General features: G+C 43.0%; 1 protein-coding gene across 1 annotated transcript; it reads left to right on the top strand.

The window, feature by feature from the left end:
* The first annotated feature begins 2,442 nt into the window (after window positions 1–2,442).
* Window positions 2,443–20,262, top strand: rnd3a (Rho family GTPase 3a). Its single transcript, XM_034240604.1, has 5 exons — window positions 2,443–2,680; window positions 3,145–3,232; window positions 14,967–15,076; window positions 16,415–16,549; window positions 18,311–20,262. The coding sequence occupies exons 1-5, from the start codon at window positions 2,531–2,533 to the stop codon at window positions 18,557–18,559; spliced, it is 732 nt and encodes a 243-aa protein (XP_034096495.1). The 5' UTR covers window positions 2,443–2,530; the 3' UTR covers window positions 18,560–20,262.
* The last annotated feature ends 569 nt before the right edge of the window (window positions 20,263–20,831 follow it).

Genomic DNA, 20,831 nt, shown 5'->3' with positions numbered 1-20,831 from the left:
TTTCTGCTGTATTCTGTTGCGTGTGGTACGTGGTTAAAGGGTTCCCAAAGGAGTGCTGCAGTATTTGAGTTTATTGACGTTTTACTCAAGGATACCTCAAGATCATGCCTGAAACCCAGCTGATGCCAAACTACAATTTCCTGTGAATAAAGCCTCCAAAGTAAAGACTGCTGTAGGGGTACAAATTAAAAATGCATGTGTTGATGTTGTAGGAAAAATGAGCTCCGTGTTTGAATGCCGTCATGGAAATGTGCAAGATGTTGACGGCACCATGTGACCAGAAACAGGTGGCACCCTCATTGCTATTCTGGGACGCACGCATGTACAGTATTTGGGCGGCTGCACTTGCCTGCCAATCCCATTCACACAAAGGGCCGCTTTAATGTCGACTAGCTGTGTGTTCTGGACCTGTTTTGTTATCTCTTTCAGTGAGAAACATCAATCATGCTGTAGATGCACGGGGGAAGGGAATGTATATATTGACTTAACACTCGATAGACCAGAATGCAATACAGGACATGTGGAGTGTAGATTCTTCTTCTTCTCAAGGATGTGAGTCTTTTCTCTGAGCTGAAATAAAGCACTGCAGGGATGACAAGTCAAAGAGGAAGTTAGTTGGTTCCCATGACAAAAAGCCAATGGGATTTTTCAACAAGTTTTTGGATTGTTTTATTGTTCTCATATGTTTTTATTCAGAAATCGTCCCAAATGAAAGCCAGTTTTACAATTGTTGTATAAGAAAGATCATGTTTGCTACAAGGCCTTTTGGGAAATGTATTGAAGTCAGAGATGTAGATCAGGCTAAGGGAACAAAAAGACGACTATTGAACATAAGAAAACCCCTCGATACATCACAGATTGGTATAGATAAATAAATGGGAGACATTTCCTTTTAAGATCTTTCTGCACATTCTCACTTTGACCCAAATGTGTGGTTGCAAGTGAGATTGGCAATGCTTCAGGCTATAACACACACACACACACACACACACACACACACACACACACACACACACACACACACACACACACACACACCACACACACACACACACACACCAACACACAGAGAGAAGGGCACAGGGGCGCAGTGTGTAAACACCTCAGCTAATGTGGTTTTGCTCACCTCTGCTGTGACACTTTCATATTTCAGCTAGCTGCATTTATTTGGGATGATAAAGACCATGGAAGGTTAACAGATGAGACGTAAAATGATTGTGTTGCAGCACATGCAGGTAAAATCAACATATTTTCCATATTAAGACAGAATTGTGATGGGGTTAAATGCATACGGTACAGAGATGGCAGCCAAATAGCAGAGCCATAGTGACTCAAATCCGTTTTTTTCTGCTGGCAGTGATGCTCCCACACAACAGACGGGACTCCCAGCTCACAGCCTGCAGGGTGGAGCTGTCTCACTGTAAAACAAAACGCTGCCAGCGACACACAGAGTCCAATCACTCTGTCACAGAGGGGAGAGCTGATGCACAACGCTGCTGCTTTCCCATTTTTGTAGAGAAATTAGTGCTGCCATGTTGGGAAAGCAGCCCGAAGGCTTGGAGATGATGCCTTGGGACCAAGAGGGTCTGTTCACACTGAAAGATGGAAATGTGGTGCATTGTGAAGCCTGCAGGGAAATCTTTTCTCCATCTTCTCATAATGTGTTTTCTCTGCTATAATAAGTGTGTGTATTGTTCTCAGATAATAAGGGGAAACCAAAGCAGCACTGGGTTTATTGGCTTTCCAAATTTGATTGCTTCTAGAGAAACAAACATGGGTGACTCGATCAATACCTGCGCACAATGTTCAGCTAGTATGCAGGAAGAGGGATACTTCTCTGTAGGAACTAAGATAACATATAAAGGTGATAATGAGACGTGTTGATACATCTTTTTATTTATTATACACAAAGAAAACCAATGCAGTAAAATGTTCCTTAAAAAGACAATGGGTCTGCTTCATTGTTGCCTTCCTGTCTTTTTTTAATTAGATGTACTTTATTGATTCCACATTGGAAAACTGTTGCATCTGCATGTTCACAAGGGATTGCACATGAATTAAAATAGAAAATAAACATGAACAGACACAGTACAAAATATACAGAATTAGTTAGAATACACTAAAGAAACTTAAGAGACCAACTTACAAAGTATAAACATTGGATACTTTATATATACATTGTCAAATGTCCTATACATCCTTGAAATTGTCGTATGTGTCTCTTTATGTCTTCCTACACATATACAATATAGTACAAGTTTGTATTGAATGTTGATAGCTGTGGTTATTGGACTGTCCAAACGGGGGCGCCCTGCTGGAGGCCACGCGCTGCAGGAGGGAGGCGCGCGCGTCATCCGGTCAGGCTCGTGAGATGTTATAAATAGAGGCCAGTGTCTTTCACCGGCTCAGAGCAGCGGAGAAACCGGAGGAGGCGCAACATAAAGGAGACGCAACATAAAGGAGACGCTTCTGCAGCTTTTCTACGTCTCCTGATTGGACTTTTATTTTTATTTTGTTCCGGTTGAAATCAATGAAGGAGAGACGGTCCTGTCAGAAACTATCTCTGCTATCCGGCATGGAGCCCAGTCAGAGTGTGAAGTGTAAGATCGTGGTGGTGGGAGACAGCCAGTGCGGGAAGACCGCCCTGCTTCACGTGTTCGCCAAGGACTGCTTCCCCGAGGTGAGAACATAACGCTCATTAACCCGCTATCTATCATTATGGGATGTATAAGCTGTGCGGTATGGAGAGGGATGTGTGTGTGCTGCAAGGATGCTGAAGGGCATGCATTGAGTGTTACCTATAGTCTGTTTGATGCCTATGTGCTGAAGCTGTAATATGTATTAGTGCTGCTGTTATTTTTACAGAAATAATACATCCTTTATTTGTAACACACACAATTACAACAGCAAAGATACAGCGCTAAAAAACTAGAGGCAAGCAAATGTTGATTACAATGAATGTCTTTACTGAAGGACGAACTTACAATAAAAGAGGTAATTATTATGATGCTAGTTATTGTACATGTTGTATTACCGCGCGCCAGGTGGTAAGCCGTACTCCCCTGTCTATTAGCCTCATTGTTGATCATTTCTCCCCCTCTAAGTGTATGATGTAAACACGTCTTTTATTCCTGTTTCCTGCAGACCTACGTCCCCACAGTGTTTGAAAACTACACCGCCAGTTTTGAAATCGACACGCAGAGGATTGAGCTCAGTTTGTGGGACACCTCAGGTAATTATGAACCTCCATCACCTCTCTCTTGTGTCGTGTCGAATCTGCTGTGGTGAAATGTCCCAACATGTCCGTGCGTGCAGGTCACTAACCCTCTGCGACCTCTGAGGACATAATGCATCTCTTGCGATGATCAGATTCATCCATATGTGTCCGTCTGTAACACTGGTGCCCTTAAATGTCCAACTCATAGGATATTAAGAGGCCCAGGCTTACATTTCTGAATAATGAAATGAATCCGTGACCCATTTTAATAAAAAGCTGGGTTAATCCCTTTTTCACAGTCTGAGTTTCAGCTCCACACGTTTCCCCCAGTCACCTTTTACCTACATACAAACGTATAGTTCGGTGTCACACAGCATCAAAGAGCTGGATCTGATTTATGAATTTTTCCCAGCAGAGAAAAGCTAAAGCAGAAACAGGAAAGGAAGGATAATGAAAGGCTGGATTGAGCGCATTCACACATCTGGAGAACACACTTTGACATTCCTCCCACTGCGGCTTTTTGGGAAAGTTTTGTTGTGCAACACGTGTACTGGCTCTCCAAATGTTTATCGCTTGTTGGTTGGACTTTGTGTTCAGGGTCCTAACCAGCTGCTGCGCCCCCCCCTCCTCCCCCTCAATGCCTTAGCAGGGAATAACACAGCAGTCAGGCGTGAGTGAGGCGTATGTTGTGTGTGTGTGTGTGTGTGATGGGCGGGGACAAATGGACACACAGCTGTTGCGGGTCTCTAGCTTAGAATTCCTGAGCCATGTTTGAATAACTTTGTAAACCACGCAAAACTAAAGAATCAATGAACAGGTTTTGCACAATCGAGCAGATTTTGAGCAGAAAATAGTTGGATTTGTGCTGTTTTGTACACTTCAGAGCTAGTAACACCACAAGCCAGTCGTACAAGGAGGTCGGATTTCAAATTCCTTCACCCCCCACAGTATGTGTGCGCTGTGGAAATAGAAAGGCGGAGAAATGAAAGTCGGCCAGAGTGAGAATTTAGTTTTATTGCACTGTGTTGGCCGACCGCCTGGAGCCATTTTACTTCTTCTCTCTGCTTCATAAAACAGCAAGGGGGGGACGCCGTTCCTATTAGATCAGTGGGGCTGAGATTGAGCCAACCCCTTCAATCCAAACCCCCACCCAACACACACACACACACACACACACACACACACACACACACACACACACACACACACACACACACTGAGACTGATTGATACAGCCTTCAGCCTGACTGGTCCTTTTGTAGAGACACCCATCAACCATGGCCAATCCAATCGATCCCTTATCTCATGAGGTGTGTGTGTGTGTGTGTGTGTGTGTGTGTGTGTGTGTGTGTGTGTGTGTTGCACCGGGACAAAGCCCAGGATAAACACTCCAACCCCCTCCCTTACAAACACACACCTTCACACACCGTGGTGGTCTTTGTTCTGCAGTGATGAGTGGCCTAATGAGATGGCTGGCGTGTGTATTTTTTGGAAGGGAGGGTGATGGCAGTAATTCAGGTCATTAAGGTAAATGCCTACCGGGTGTATTGCCTTCCATTTGTCCCACCCTGTCTGTGCTAGCTCCCCTGCCTTTGATTCATCGCTCAGCAGCAGCAGCAGAGGAAGTGCTTTACGCTCCCTGTCTGCTGCCTGTACGTCTAAGCACTCTGCGAAGGTGTTTGTGTGCGAGTCAAACGGGAGGATAGGAAGACAGGGAAGGTAAACAGAAGCAACGCCTGCAGCTAGGAGCCTGAGGCCTCTTCACATTCAAGGGGAAATGAGAAAAAAATCCACCTGTAAGAAGGTAATCTCACACAGGGCTGCAACTGTCAACTGTTTTCATTATAATTTGTTACACAGCAACAAAATACAAATGTTCATCGCACTTTCTCAAAGCCAATCTTTAAATTATTTGTCCAGTCCAAACATATGCGATTCACAGTCGTATACAACAAAGAAAAGCATCAAAAAAAGTATTGTTTTTTACGATTTATTGGCTTTTAAACTTGCATATGTTTGATTTTTGGGCTGCACAACGTGTTAGCAAACAGTTCTTATTTACACAAACGGCAGATGTGGAGCAATATTAGCGTTGATTTAGTGCGTTGTTTCTGAAAATGTAATAGATAGAATACCAGCTTCGGCTCTCCACCATCTTTGGTTGGTTGATCAGAGCTTTCCCTTAACACACACTGCATCAAATATTGTGTGAGGTGTTTGCTCCGACTTCCTGAGGCAACTCGCCAAAGCTAGGACGGATAAAACCCCAGGAGCTCTCCGAAGAGACCCGTGCGTTGCAGTAGCGTGGGGTGGGGAAAAATGTAGGGGAAGCCAATGTTTTTGGGTCGGGGGGGGGGGGGGGGGGGGGGGGGGTGGTCAATAACGTAACCAGATGAGTGATTACAGCGCCCGGTAACATTTTACACACATTTGTATCATACAGATGCAGGACTTGTACACGCCTGTTATCTAAGCGACAGGTCCGCATGCACTCTCCAGCTGAAACTCTCTCGTCTTATTAATTTAAGCATTTTCTTATTAATTTATGCCAACCTCCACCCACCAATGCAATACCAGCCGCTCAATGCGCAGTGCAGATTCGGTAATTAATAAATAAGAAGCATTCATTCACAAACTAAATCAGGAGACCTTTAAAGTTTTACGTTCACATCAAAGTATCAGTATGCGTTGTGTTGATAATGGACGAGACCCGCCGAGTCAGCGTAAAGTTGAGACGATCTCTGTTTAATGTCTGAATCTGATAACAGATACAATGATCAGTTTTACATACATTTCCCTCAGTGACTCCTCTCATTGCTTGGAACGTTTACAAAAAGGGAAGAGGAAACGTGAGGGACACAATATATACAAAAAGTAAAATCACAAAGAAAGGAAATTAAAGTCCTCACAACAATAAACTCCTGAGCACAGCTCTCCGACCTTGCCAGGTATTTAACATTCAATAAAATGAAGAACACAGAATACAATAATATAAAACACAGAATGTGTGTGATTATACAAAATTAAATTAAATAAACCCCACTGCATATTTACATCTGTTACACTAACACACACTGCAAGTGCAGCAACAGTCCTCGTCTCTGTAATTAGTTCAGTCCGTAGTCCAAAAGTAACACAAAAATATAAACAATCTCATCTATTCAGGTGATCGGGCCCTATATGGCATGCTATCTGCGGTGCTGATTTTCGGATAGCAGCACCCTGTGCTAATTAAACAACTGCAATAAAACAACTACTTCAGACTGAACACCTGCAGCTAAATCCAGGCAAGCAATGCACAATAACCAACAGAACCACATCAGAAATTGCACACATAGCTACACGGGCAGTTCAGGCAACAGGTATGCACAGAGAGAAAGGGGTGTGCATTTCACTCACCCTATTTGAAGAGGAAGGCCATTCTCCTGTCTTTCATGGTAGCGAAGTGGTCAATAACAATGTCATAGAACTTCCCAGCGGCCTTTAGGTCCTCCACAACAACAGAGTCAATGGATATTGTGGCTAGGTTGACAAGTCTGTCCTGTCCACACGTGTTCCTCAGATACGTTTTGATCCTTTTTAGACAGGAAAAGGAGCGCTCTGCTGATGTGCTGGTGGCTGGTATCGTGAGCATGAGCTGGAGCAGCTTGTAGACCTCGGAGAGTGTGCCCTGTAGGTCATCCTCAATAAGAAGCTGTATCAGCTCTCCTGGTGGCTTGTGAAACAACCTGTTGTTGTACAGCGTGTGCAGCTCATTCCTTAACTTCTGCTCATCAAAGAATGGATACGTGTTGATCAGCTGAGCCAGCTCACTGCTGGGAAATGCATCAGGGTTGCAGAACGATGTGAATGATGTGTGTTCCAGTATCCGAAAAAAGTGCAGGTGCTCCATATCTGCAAATCTTTGGGTCATGTGCAACACTATGCCGTCAACAATCTGGAAGTAAAGACGCCGGAAAGACACAACCGTTTCCTCGTCTCCTTCTTGGTGCTGGTTAAACCCTTGCTCCAGGTCGTCCCAGCCGCGGCGACGTCGTTTACGTCGGGGCACAGGATCGCCGACTGCTTTGACCGTGTCATCGTAAATGCGACTGAATGTCTCATCTGTTCTTGTGGCTTTGAGAGCGCTGAGAGTGCTCATGATCCGATCCTGGCATTTTTTTATGTCCGCCGTCTTGCTTTGCAGAACCTGGAAGAGTGGTTCTGTGAGGCCGAAAATGGACTGAAAGACCCCGAGCAGGAAGGTGAAGTCAAAATCCTCAAGTTTTTGCTTCAAGGAAGCACTCTGTGCAATGGTCTCTTTGTCCCATCCCGGCTCTGTCATTATCCTGTCAAAAGCGATACAGAGCGACCCGCGTCCTTCATGGATGGCGTGTACTGCGCGGCTTTTAAAATTCCACCTCACAGCAGAACCCCCTGGTACACGCACAGCTCGATCAACTTCAGACAGTAGTGCTGATCTCTTACATGAACGTGAGAAAAAATTGTGGAAGGCATCGAGATTGGCAAAAAACAGTTTGGCTGCTTGGATGTTGTTTGTGCCTTGTGCTAAAACCAAATTTAATTTGTGAGCATAGCAGTGGATGAATAGCGCATTGGGGCAGTGTGCTTTCACTAAAGCCTGAACGCCACCGTGCTGTCCACTCATGCAGCTTGCTCCGTCATAAGTCTGACAAATCAGTTTGTTTGTTGGGCTGTAGTTCCCGATGGCTCTCATGACAACTGATGTTACAGCTTTTGCATCTCTTTCTAAGCTGACATCAAAAAAGCCGAGGAAACGTTCACACACACTGCCTTTTTCATTCACATATCTGATTATGATAGTGAGTTGGCACTTATTGGAGATGTCTGATGTGTCATCCACTTGTACAGCAATGAAAGGAGAAATGTGTATTTCTTTATCAGTCTCATCCTGGATACAACGAGCTATGCTCTCAATTATGTCATTTTGTATGGTGTTTGACATACCACTGAAGACTGTTGACGATCCCAAGTGCTCCGCGAGTGCAGTGTCAAACTCTGCAAATGCACGTACCAGCTCTACAAAATGGCCCCTGTTAGAGCTGCCAGCGGCCTCATTGTGTCCCCTGAATGCTTGCTCTTGACGTGCAAGGTACAGGGCAGCAATGATGAGTTTCCTCAGAATATCCCGGTTCTTTTTTACTTGTTCGTTGTGCTTCTTTGTGCTAATGGTTCTTGCTACATCCAGAGCCTCGTCAATCCTGACGCGTCCAAAAAGCTTTAATTTCACAGCACAATCTATATGATTTTTAGATTTACCGTGCCTCTCAATTGCCCGTGACAGGTTGGCAAGGTCGATGAATCCTGAAGTTGCCCAAGGATTGTTCAGGGAGCACGAACCCTTGTCAAAAAGAAGACATGGCCAGCAAAATAGACGCTGAAGTTTAGCGCTTCCAGTTAGCCACTCCGTGCGGACATAATTGTCCTCATTGAACGTCCGATTAGATCCCTTATTCCTCTGTGTACACAGCTCGAGTGTGGGCGTTGTCCTGCCATCTGCTTTAATGTTTAGTTGCTGCTGTAGCGGAAGTTTAGTGAAGTTATGCTTAATTAAGTACGCCAAATCTCCTCCCTCCATAATGCTTCATTTGCTTGATCATTTCTAACGGCGGTGATGACAGTTACAGTATTCAAATTGATGTTGATGTGATTGGATGGCAGTGTCCAATCAAATCGCCAGCCGCCAGCCGCCCCTGAAGGGAAGCTAGAGGCGGCTGGCTTCCCCTGGCATGGCCCTGACCAATCACAGGTTGGCAGGGGCATCACGTGGGCCTTATCTGATTGGTTAATCCCTCAATTTTTTTTCACCAAGGGAAGCTAGATTCTGCTGGCCTCCTCTCGCAACAGTGAATGCAATCTACTGTTTCACCATGACATCTAGAGGGGCGCTGTTTCACTCTTTGTAAAATACTCAATGAGAATGGGGGAGAGACGGAGAGACGGTCCGGCAGGAACACACAGGAAAGTAGAATTACAGAAACAAAACAAAGTGTTTTTATTTATTTATTTAAGTTATAACTACAATACGAAAAAACAGGGGAAGCCTGGCTTCCCTTGGCCTCCGGGAGAAAACGCCACTGGTGCGTTGGACCCTATGGATCTCATCTGATAATATCCCGGGAAACCTTGAGGGAAAGTTCTTGTTGTTTTTGATTTTTATTTGAACAGCTGCCGACACATTAAAAGATGACCCACTTTGGAAAACAGGAAGAAAAATAGTTTGAAAGGAAGATAGCGGAGCTCGGATTATGATTTCCGTCTGTTGCCTCTCCAACATGTTCCCCTGTAATGCAGGACAGCTGAACCATGAGACCTTTTCCATGCAGCTCCTCACACACCGGGCCCCCTCCATTCTTGTGTCGGCGGCCATTGTTGCATTGGATCAAATGTCTGGGTTCAGAGAATTGGAGCCGCATGTCTGGCATTCCTCAGACTAAAGGTTCCTACTTCCTCCGCTACAAAGACCCCTATTGTACCCAGCAGGCCCAGATCCTCTGCAGAGTGAAAGAGAAGTGGCGTGGTTCACTAAAGCCTACCTCGTTTTCAAGGGGAAATTGAATCACACTGGAATTTGCCGACTGGCGAGAGAGCCTTGAGCGTACGGAGGTGATACAGAGAAAGGACAGGAGATGAATGCACTTCCTGTGCGCTAATGCTGGGAAGGACTCTCTGTCTGATGTTACACCTGACATTAAAATGTCCGCTCCCGACACCGAACACCTTGAACTCTGTGTCGTACCGTTCGCTGTGGGAATGTTAAGCTTTATAAAGGCCGGGCCACACTGAAAGACCTTTAAGATCCTAGCAGATGGGGAAAATGTGATAGACCACACACATATGGACATGAAAGGAACATTTTTTGGCTTTTCTCTGGGGTTTCCCACACGAATATTGGAGCATGTTTTAAATGTGCGATTCAGTAGCAATACAGATAGATTCAAAGAAATGATGTGATCGAAAACAACTATAAACAAGCTTGACATGACTAACTTCAAACTACATCCAACCTCCTTTCTCTGAGTTTATGTTATGATTATTACAACTACATAAACTCTAAGAATTGGGCACCAATTTTTAGTGTTTACCTCATGTAATTCGTACCCTGCTTAAAGGCTGTAATGTGGAGTCGTACTTAAGTCACACTTTGTTGTTAATGTGGCCTTAAAGCAGGGGTGTCAAACTCAATTTAATCGCAGGCCACATCAGCATTATGGCTGCACTCAAAGGGCCGGTTGTAACTTCAAGACTATTTAAAAATACATAACCATATAAATATATATAAAATAATATCTTCCAAATTTTTTTGGAGAAAAGGCACATTCTAAGAAAAAAGCCATATTTAGAAGAAAAAAAGTGAAATTCTAAGAAAAAAGTCTAATTTGAGATGCATTGTGGGACATGCAGTTTATGGGCAACGTGCTTCTGTAAATCATGTAACCGTATAATAAACATATAATATTCTTTGCAAGCTCTTGTGGGGCCACAGAAAATGAAGTCACGGGCCGGATTTGGCCCCCGGGCCTTGAGTTTGACACCCCTGCCTTAAAGTGTAAATAACAACACCTCCAAGGCGTGAAACAGGATCTGAGGGACGAATGCTTGTCCTAAAGTTACGTTTCACAAAAACGTCTGGATCTTAATGAGGTAGAGAAAAAACATTTACACTAGAGCCAAAATGTTGTATATTAAGTCACTACTTATACATTTTAACATCATATCCCATCATAGTGTCACTTGTAACATCTTGTGTAACATATCGCATCGTCAAACATCTAATTGAGTTTTGTAACCCATAGTTAAATATTGAGTCTTCCAGTAACACATGTATCTCTCTATCATTGCATCGTAGCGCATTCATATTGTATGAGACATCACAAGCTTTGTTTAAATTAGATACCTTTTCCATGGCAGCGTTTGCAGCAGCGAAGATCTCGGTAACCACAGCAACCTCAGCTGATGTTGGTTCAGGTTATTCAGTTTAAATTGCTTTCTGTCTTCCTCGCTCTGTTTGTGTTAAATGTGTCTGGCTTTTGCGAGGCTACATATTTCAGCTCAATGGCTGTACGTGCCTGTCACTGTTTGTACTTTCCACAGGTGTCCCTGAAGGCTTAACGCCTCCACACACACACACACACACACACACACACACACACACACACACACCACACACCCCCCTTGCTTCTGCTCAGCTATGTTAGCTATGCAGTAAATCAGCACGCTGCAGACCTGTTGCCATACCTCCAGACAGTTGGCCGCAGCTGGCTTAACTCAGAACCGTTATATATAATTTTTCCACGTCTTTTAAGTGAAGCTGCAAAAAATATATAGACTTTTGTCAATAGATGCAGTTATTATTCATGCAGAAAGTCAGCTTCTTTACCATTGAGATATGTTGTTTTTGAATATCTTTGGGGTCTGAATTGACAAAGTAAAGCATTTTTACACATCAACTTGGATTTTAAGTAACTGTCATGGACGTTTTTCACTGCTTTCAGACATTTATAGGTCCTAATTAGGTAAATAATCTGCATTGTATTCGATAATGTAACAGTAGTTAGTCCTAGTCTTTCCTGTAAACCATTTTCTGAGATGGGCTTCTACAGAAAAGGGGGATTTCTAAGACATCATGAAATATTTAAGTACTGTATTCCAGACCAGGCTACTTTCAGGAAATATCAGATTCCTTGGTATGTCAGTGGAAGTCGTGGAACATCTGGGAATGGGAATATTGAGTCACATTACATGAATAGAGCAGAGCTTATTTCCCACCTCGTTTGATGTGTACGCACTGCATTAAGTGGGGCTTTTCAAAGCCAGCTGTTGTGGAAACCAGCCTGGAAAAGCACGTTAACAAAACCAGGAAGGAAGAATATTTTTACATTTATTGGAAGAGTCTCTGCATGGTCATGGAAGGTTATTTGGTTTTCCATCAGTGGGTATTGTCTCACAATGTTGTGTATCCTCTCATGTCATTGTGCTTTTATTTGCTGTGAGCAATGGGGAACACATTTGAGAGATGGCGTGTGTGTTTAAAGACCGCAAGGGAGGTCAGGGTGTGTTTCTTCCTTCCAGATTTAGAGATCCTTCGGGAGGGAACAATGACAAGAGCTAATTAGATGACGGTCACCAGGTCTTTGTGTGTGTGTGTGTGTGTGTGTGTGTGTGTGTGAGCTCTGAGGTTTCCTCTTATCTTTTGCAGGAAGATAGATGACCTCAAAGCCCAATTTAGTCCCAGACTCGCGCCTCATGCAGTTACGACTCTCCTATAAACGCCAGACAAGAAAGCAAATGTCTCCTATTAAAAGTCTCCTGAAAAGCATTAACACACTCCTCGCTTCACGCTGCATGCACACTTCAAACCTCTGTGAAGGTTTCCTGTTTGTGTCGTTTGCAGGGATGCACTCTGAGGATTTGCTGCTACTTTAATCTCCAGGTAAAATTCACAGGAATCTATGGAGATGCTTTGAAACCGGGACCACACACACTCCGAGTCTCAGACCCCGATGTGTGTGCGTTTCCCCTCATTGGGTTGGTAAAACAATCAATTCTTTGTGAAATGTCAACGGACTGCACGGCTTCAGACGCGGGCTCCTATTTTCCCAGTGATTGGTTCCAGGCAGTGGAAAAAACCCTTCAAACAATGCAATGTGTTGCTGATTGATTGTAAGACAGCCATGAAAAATGGGGTATAAATTATAGCGGGGGATGCCACATTCCTGCTCGCCTTGTTCTTCCTGTGCCGTGTCGATGACAGCAGCTCCGACTCAGGCCTTTTTAGGTGTTGTCACCTAACGCACCGCTTTATAGATCGTCAGGGAGCCAGTGGGAAAGCAGAAGGCCGTAAATAACCAGCCTGGTCCCATCTGAGGCATCCAGATAATGTGTAAATCCATTTTGAAAGACATTAAGAAGGAAATGAGCTACGTCCTGTACCAACATTTAGGAAAGTGATAGTGTGGAATTTAGGCTTTGAGCCAATTGAGACAATGACCTCCTTAAAACATAAAATGTCCCATCATTACAACTCCCCTGCTCTGAATTCCCCCCCCCGTAAAATCAAGAGCAGCCTGCGAGCAAGTTAGCTAAAATACAAAATGAAACTGTAAGCTTGCACACAGAATTGTGTTTTAGTCAAATATGGTTTGTTAGAAAGATACGCCACTCTGTGAAGCTTGGATATTGAAGATCGTAGGAAGGATGGCATCTTGTTGCGCTCCAAGTCTTCATTAAGGTGGCACAACCCTAGGGAACTACAGAAGAGTATAAGGGCGGAAAAACTGTTATTTTGTATTGTGAGAACAAGTAGAGATGCCGAGATTAAAGTCAACTCGCTAATGCTAGTAATTTGACAAGATATTCTCACAAAGAAATCTCCCATTTCTCCTCCTTATGCCTGGCTCTAACACTCCTGTGTATGAAACAAAGGAATCATGTCTAATAATACTTCCTATACCTTTAAAATACCTCTTTGTTGCCCTCACTGGGTGTGCAGTTTTCACAACATTGTTTATTCGTCCCTGTTGGATTGTGGCCTTGTGAACAGACCGGTTTCTCCTCCTCCTCCTCCTCTTCCTCCTCCTCTTCCTCCCAGAAAACCTTGGCTCTGTCGCTGGGAACGTACGATTGTGAACTCAGATATGGTTCAGATTTCTGTTTGCTGCAACATTTATTGTGCACACATCAGCCGGTGTCACGCTTTGTTGTGCGAGGGCCTGGAAGGAAGGAAGCAAAAAAGATAGAATAAACGGTGTCGTCCCGCACCCAGACTGTTTAGATTGGGAGCACCAGGGCCCTGATTTTACGTGTGTGTGTGTGTGTGTGTGTGGTGTGTGTGTGTGTGTGTGTGTGTGTGGGTTTGTGTGTGTGTGTGTGTGTGTGTGTGTGTGTGTGTGTGGTGTGTGTGTGTGTGTGTGGTGTGTGTGTGTGTGTGTGTGTGTGTGTGTGTGTGGTGTGTGTGTGTGTGTGTGGTGTGTGGTGTGTGTTGTGTGTGTGTGTGTGTGTGTGTGTGTGTGGTGTGTGTGTGTGTGTGCATTCCTGTCTTTTCTCCAGTGCAGTGTTTAGAAAAGGACCCTCCCAGCAGGACCTTCATTTACCAAAACAAAATTCTCCAGATTCTTGGCAGCTGCTCGTGTGTGTGGTCAGCTCTATGCTCGTCATGTGATCTTGACTCACCTTGACCATGACGCCACCCTCCCCCTCATCTCCCCTCCCTTCCTCCCAGGAGACGTTTGCCTACCCAGAGAGACATGGGCGTCCCTCCCCCTTACACACACATGGTTTCAATTTAAAGCATGGGAGTAATTTCCCCGCTCTGAAGTTCTCCAGAAAATGATTTCTTCAACAAGTGCTCTCGCCGTAGTCAGCACATTTTTCCGACTGATGCTGCAGTATTTGTTTTTTCTCGCCCGGTTGCTATGGATTATGGCTGAGCTGCAATCATGCCATAAGAGAATAACTGTCAGGAATGCTTCAGAGGCTAAAACCAGGATTTGCTTCGTGCGTTCAAGAAATACGTGTGGTTTTCTGTAGCTGCCCCTCGCTTCGATGCAGGTATTTCCCTTTTAGCGAAGAGCTGTAGGCCTCGTGAGGAAAAAGGTTCCCATACCATCAAAGTCCTGAATAGGAAACCTGTGCTAATGTCAAAGGTTCTGGTGATTGTTCCTGGTTGTCGGTATATCTACATGTCTGTGTTTCTAAGTCCTTGCCAAACATCTGCATGTGTTTTCAGGATCTCCATACTACGACAATGTGAGGCCTCTCTCCTACCCAGACTCTGACGCTGTCCTCATCTGTTTCGACATCAGCCGCCCTGAAACTCTCGATAGCGTCATGAAAAAGGTTTGTAGCTCTATCCTGACACAATCACTCAATGAAACCTTTGATAAGCTCAGCCTTTAAACTCCACACATTCCTCCTTTCATTTTGTTTGATCCGCTGACAAAAGTCTAGTCTACAGTCGAGAGATTTTCCTGTAGCCTCCGTCACGTCAGATCTTGTGATGTGAGGTTATAAAGCTGTGGTGTGACCAGGGGGTCGTTGGGTTAAATCCTGTCTGAGGCCAGATCCTCACATGATGACTGAGACGTATGTTTACTGCACATACTGTAAAGCAGGACATGCAGCATCAGTCTTATGACACATCAAAGGCTTTGATGGGTGTCAAACAAAGATTGCATGAACGTAAAACCATTTTTAAGGCAGTAAAACCCACCGGATTTAGGGCTGGAACTTAGGTTTGTTGAAATATGTCATTTAGTCTTTAAAATGTCAGAAGTCGGTGAAAAATCAGTCGGAACTAAAACCATAATCCTGTTAATGTCATTTTGTGGTGCTTTATTTTGACAGATATTGCAGTCAACTTGTTATTAAATACCCATTTTGGCTATTTTGGTATAAGAAGTTTCAAGGGGATATAAATGATTATATAAATAAGTGATCAATGCTCTACATGTCAGCGTTCAGTGCGTATCTAGATAACATAACATCTAAAGAATCAAGGAACCGAGCTGAGAAAAGCAGTAAATCTGCATTTATTGACATTTTCCATGAAAAAGTAAAATAGTTTGACAATTGTTCTTCTCTTATTTCGAAAGGAACTACATGGTTTTCTGTTGTTTTTAAAGTTCAACTTAACTGTGTTCAGATCACAGGTCATGTTTCAGACGGTGAGCGTTCAGATTAGAATTAGCCTTGGTCTCATTTCATCTTCACGCTTTTTCTCAAGTGGTGTTTGTGCAACCGTGCAAAACAACTTCCCCCTTGCATGTCTATGAACTTGATCCCCTGACCAGCCAGGCCTCAGGCACATTAGCCTCAGATTAAAGCCCCTGGAGACACGCCATCGATCACGGGGCATTTATTATTGTCAGGGAGGAAACATGGGGATTATTTGTAGTTCGCTTCCAGAGCCGAAAGCGTGAGGGGCTCCAGGAAGTGGCAGCTTTAACCTTTGTACTTAAAAGACGGATGATGGGGGGGGTTCAACTCATGTGATGTTGTGTCAGGTCAACATGCATCATTTACCCCTTAATTGCAGTTAAATAAACATAAGGTTTCCCTCGTTGGTCTGTTGAGGAAATGGAGCTAAAAATATAGATGTTCTGCTCATATTATACTGCTTTGGTGGTATGGTTTTCCTCTGAATGTTGCTTGACACAAGCTTTTGTCTCTCCACAGTGGAAAGGGGAGATCCAGGAGTTTTGTCCCAACACTAAGATGCTTTTAGTGGGATGCAAATCAGACCTACGCACAGATCTGAGCACGCTGGTGGAGCTTTCCAACCACAGACAGACCCCCGTCTCCTACGACCAGGTATGCAGATTAATTAAAATCACACATTTCAGACGTCAGACGTGCAATTAGTGAAAGCTGTTTCCTGGCTGCAATCATTCGTGAATAATTGCTCATTGTACGATAAGCCTCAACTGATCCCTAAGAGAGAAAAGCCTGTAGTCATTGTTGACCTGAACCAGAGATGGCAAAAGTACCTTTACTCAAGTAGAAGTACAGATACTCGTGTTTAAAAATACTCTGGTAAAAGTAGAAGTACTGACTAAACTTCTTTACTCAAGTGAAAGTAAAGAACTTTGAAATGTCCTTCAGTAAAAAGTACCCATAACTAGCAGCTGTTTTAAAGAGTACCTGACCTCCCTTTATATTAATAGAACAATAATGTCATTGTTAGCTAATGAATGTTTCCATGCTGAACAACGGCAACATGACAACGTTTCCATTGGTCCCTCTTCTTTAGAGAAGACCAGGAAATGATGGATACACGGATCGTGTTCAAATCAATAGGCACGCAATGACTCTAAAGAATAATGATCACGCATCAAACACACATTCAGACTAAAGGAACCAGCTGTTTGGGAAATGAGAGAAGTAGAAAGTACAGGTATTTGAGTTCAGCATGTAAGAAGTAGAAAGTACAGGTATTTGGGTTCAACATGTGAGAAGTAGAAAGTACAGGTATTTGTGTTCAACATGTGAGAAGTAGAAAGTACAGGTATTTGTGTTCAACATGTAAGAAGTAGAAAGTACAGGTATTTGAGTTCAGCATGTTAGAAGTAGAAAGTACAGGTATTTGGGTTCAACATGTAAGAAGAAGAAAGTACAGGTATTTGAGTTCAACATGTAAGAAGTAGAAAGTACAGGTATTTGAGTTCAACATGTAAGAAGTAGAAAGTACAGGTATTGGGTTCAACATGTAAGAAGTAGAAAGTACAGGTATTTGTGTTCAACATGTAAGAAGTAGAAAGTACAGGTATTTGAGTTCAACATGTAAGAAGTAGAAAGTACAGGTATTTGAGTTCAACATGTAAGAAGTAGAAAGTACAGGTATTTGAGTTCAACATGTAAGAAGTAGAAAGTACAGGTATTTGTGTTCAACATGTAAGAAGTAGAAAGTACAGGTATTTGTGTTCAACATGTAAGAAGTAGAAAGTACAGGTATTTGAGTTCAACATGTAAGAAGTAGAAAGTACAGGTATTTGAGTTCAACATGTAAGAAGTAGAAAGTACAGGTATTTGTGTTCAACATGTAAGAAGTAGAAAGTACAGGTATTTGTGTTCAACATGTAAGAAGTAGAAAGTACAGGTATTTGAGTTCAACATGTAAGAAGTAGAAAGTACAGGTATTTGTGTTCAACATGTAAGAAGTAGAAAGTACAGGTATTTTGTGTTCAACATGTAAGAAGTAGAAAGTACAGGTATTTGTGTTCAACATGTAAGAAGTAGAAAGTACAGGTATTTGAGTTCAACATGTAAGAAGTAGAAAGTACAGGTATTTGAGTTTAACATGTAAGAAGTAGAAAGTACAGGTATTTGGGTTCAACATGTAAGAAGTAGAAAGTACAGGTATTTGAGTTTAACATGTAAGAAGTAGAAAGTACAGGTATTTGAGTTCAACATTTAAGAAGTAAAAGTAAAAAGTCTTCAGAATAATAAGTAGTGGAGTAAAGTTCTGATACCAGAAAAATATACTTAAGTACAGTAACAAAGTATGTGTACTCCACTACTTCCCAAGCCGTTTATTTTTCCTCCCGTGACCATATGTGTCCTCTTCCTCCTCAGGGGAACAGCATGGCCAAGCAGATTTCGGCGCCCTACATCGAGTGCTCGGCGCAGCAGTCTGAGAACAGCGTTAGAGACATTTTCCACGTGGCCACCCTGGCTTGCATTAACAAAAACAACAAAAACGTCAAGCGCAGTAAGGCCCCTCGCGGCAACAAGAGGATCTCACACATGCCCGGCAGACCCGACCTGGCAGCGGTGGCTTCAGATCTCCGCAAGGACAAAGCCAAAAGTTGCTCGATCATGTGACTGGTCGGACCGAGGGGGATCAGACTGATGAGGACAGAGCTCAGTGCAAGCAGGAAGCGAAGGGCCGACGCTCTTCCCTGCATGCGAAAGACCCCTTATTTGTCTGGAAAAGGGGGTTTAATAAGCTTCACATCGTGTACATGTTACTGGAATACTCAAAGCGTAGTAGCGTCCCAAGCTCCACCAGAAGAGGAAGCTTTCTGTCAGCGAGATACCTGCGAGGGGAAGCGCCCTCCTCGGATAGCGGATGTGTTCGAGGTGTTTCCACACAAGCAGGAAATGAGCAGGACGGGTGATGTCATTAGGAAACGCTCACCATGTAGAGGAAGGGGTTTTTAAAACATCTTTTGAATGAGAGCCAAAAGAGTTTGCTTCCCAGGATAGGAGCTGCTGTTTGTGCCGGATCAAAGACTCGTTGCTCGGAGGGTTTAAACACCAACTCGTCACTGTAGTTTGGAAGTGATTCACCCCCCTCATTGTGCAGAGGACATGACAAGAGGAATGACCTCGTCCTGCACACTCTGACGCTGTTTGTCCCCCCCTGTCTCTGATATGTTGTCGGTATAATGTGAAGTCATTGGTGTGTAACTGCATCATTGTTTTATTTTAGCTCCATCCTGATTCTTGAGTCTGTCGCAGCCATTCTGTGCCCGTTTATTTCACTTCATTCCACGGATATACATGTAAAGACTCCCTGAAGACAGATTCTCCACACTGACGGCTTTAGTAACTCCTCTGTGTCATACTGGGCCGCAAAAAGCTAACTTTAGCAACGCCTCCAGGATTTAGCCAACAATGTGATAAATAAATGCAGTTAGAAAAACATAACTTGCATAACACGTTTTAAAAACCTTAATGGGCTAAAAAGCGTCAGTGGGATCAACAAACGTGAAGTGAAAAATGGGAGTAATTGTGTAAAATGCCAGTTTGAGCCATGACTCATTCTCCCAATGCACTTTAGGGAGGGAGTGGAAATGTAAGCAGCAATTCAAACTGGTTTGTTAGGAGCTGACAACACCAGAGCTCTCTGCTTTGCATTTCCGAAGTGTTCAGACTCTTATAAAGACTCGGTCACACCTGAAACAATTAATAGATAATAATGAATAGGACTAAACGACTAATTGAGAAAATAATCAGCGAATGGAAGAGTTGTCGTAAATATGGACAGCTTTACACGTTCATACATGTAATGACTTGTGATCGGAAAGCACCACATTTACCACCTTGATTCGTCTACGTTGGTATAAACTGATTTAAATGCAGGAAACTGAATAAAAGGAGGCCGAAATAACATCGTTAACTTGTTTTTTGCGAAGATGAGGAACGTATTGACATGGTTTGAAACATAAGGTCATATAAGTGTTTGGCTTTCATTTGAAAACTAACAAACTATTTTCTAAGCTATTAAGAATCAGTGTTGTGTACATTAGTGTTATTTCCTCTCAGCAGTGCAATTAAGAAGCTGTTTAAATATCAAAGGTCTTGATGCACTTTTAATGTAACCTCCCAATTATCTTGTCACATTTTTACAGCTCAGTGGCCGAATCTAATCGTGATTTCCTAATCTGTCGTCTTCTCCCCGTGTACATTATCATGTTTCCTTGAATGTTGATGTCACCTTCAAATGTCTTTGCCAATGTTGTTGCTGCAATATTTATTGAATTATATATTTTCCCTTTAGAATAAATGCAAATGGAATTAAAGGAGTGTGTTTTCTGTTCATTGAGAGAGAAACATGATCGACAGGTTTTCAAAGTCAATGGGTTTTGATGTTTATTTTTGTTAGAAACCTGAAATAACGTGCACAAAACAAGCGTGGGAGATTTTAGCGACATTGAATACGTTTGTAAATAACCCACTTATGAATTAAGCTTATATGTGGCCTAAAAAAAGTTATTTTATCATCATCGTGCCATTATTAGATACTAGAGATTGCATTTACGCTTCAATAATCATATAAGTGGTATATTTTTTATGAACATTACAATACTTCTAGACAAGGCCGGATTAACCATATGGGCAAGTGCCCAGGGGCCCTTGAGCAAAGAGGGCCCTCAGTGACAAGATGAAAAAAAAAAAAGATTATTTTAATTATAATCTTTTTTCGGGCACAACCTCACTCATCATACATTGTTTAAAATGACACTCACTCTTCGCCATAAATAACACAGCTTTTCTATAGGGTCAAATTAATATATTTTCTAAACCGTCTCTGTACTGTAGGTCTCACTCAAGCCCCCAGGAAGTGCGCCGGACTCTGATGAGAATATTC

The sequence above is a fragment of the Gymnodraco acuticeps genome, unplaced genomic scaffold (genome assembly GCF_902827175.1).
Source record: "Gymnodraco acuticeps unplaced genomic scaffold, fGymAcu1.1, whole genome shotgun sequence".
Taxonomy (NCBI): domain Eukaryota; kingdom Metazoa; phylum Chordata; class Actinopteri; order Perciformes; family Bathydraconidae; genus Gymnodraco; species Gymnodraco acuticeps.
The sequence above is the reverse complement of the archived record's forward strand: the minus strand, read 5'-3'. Positions and strand labels throughout refer to the sequence as shown.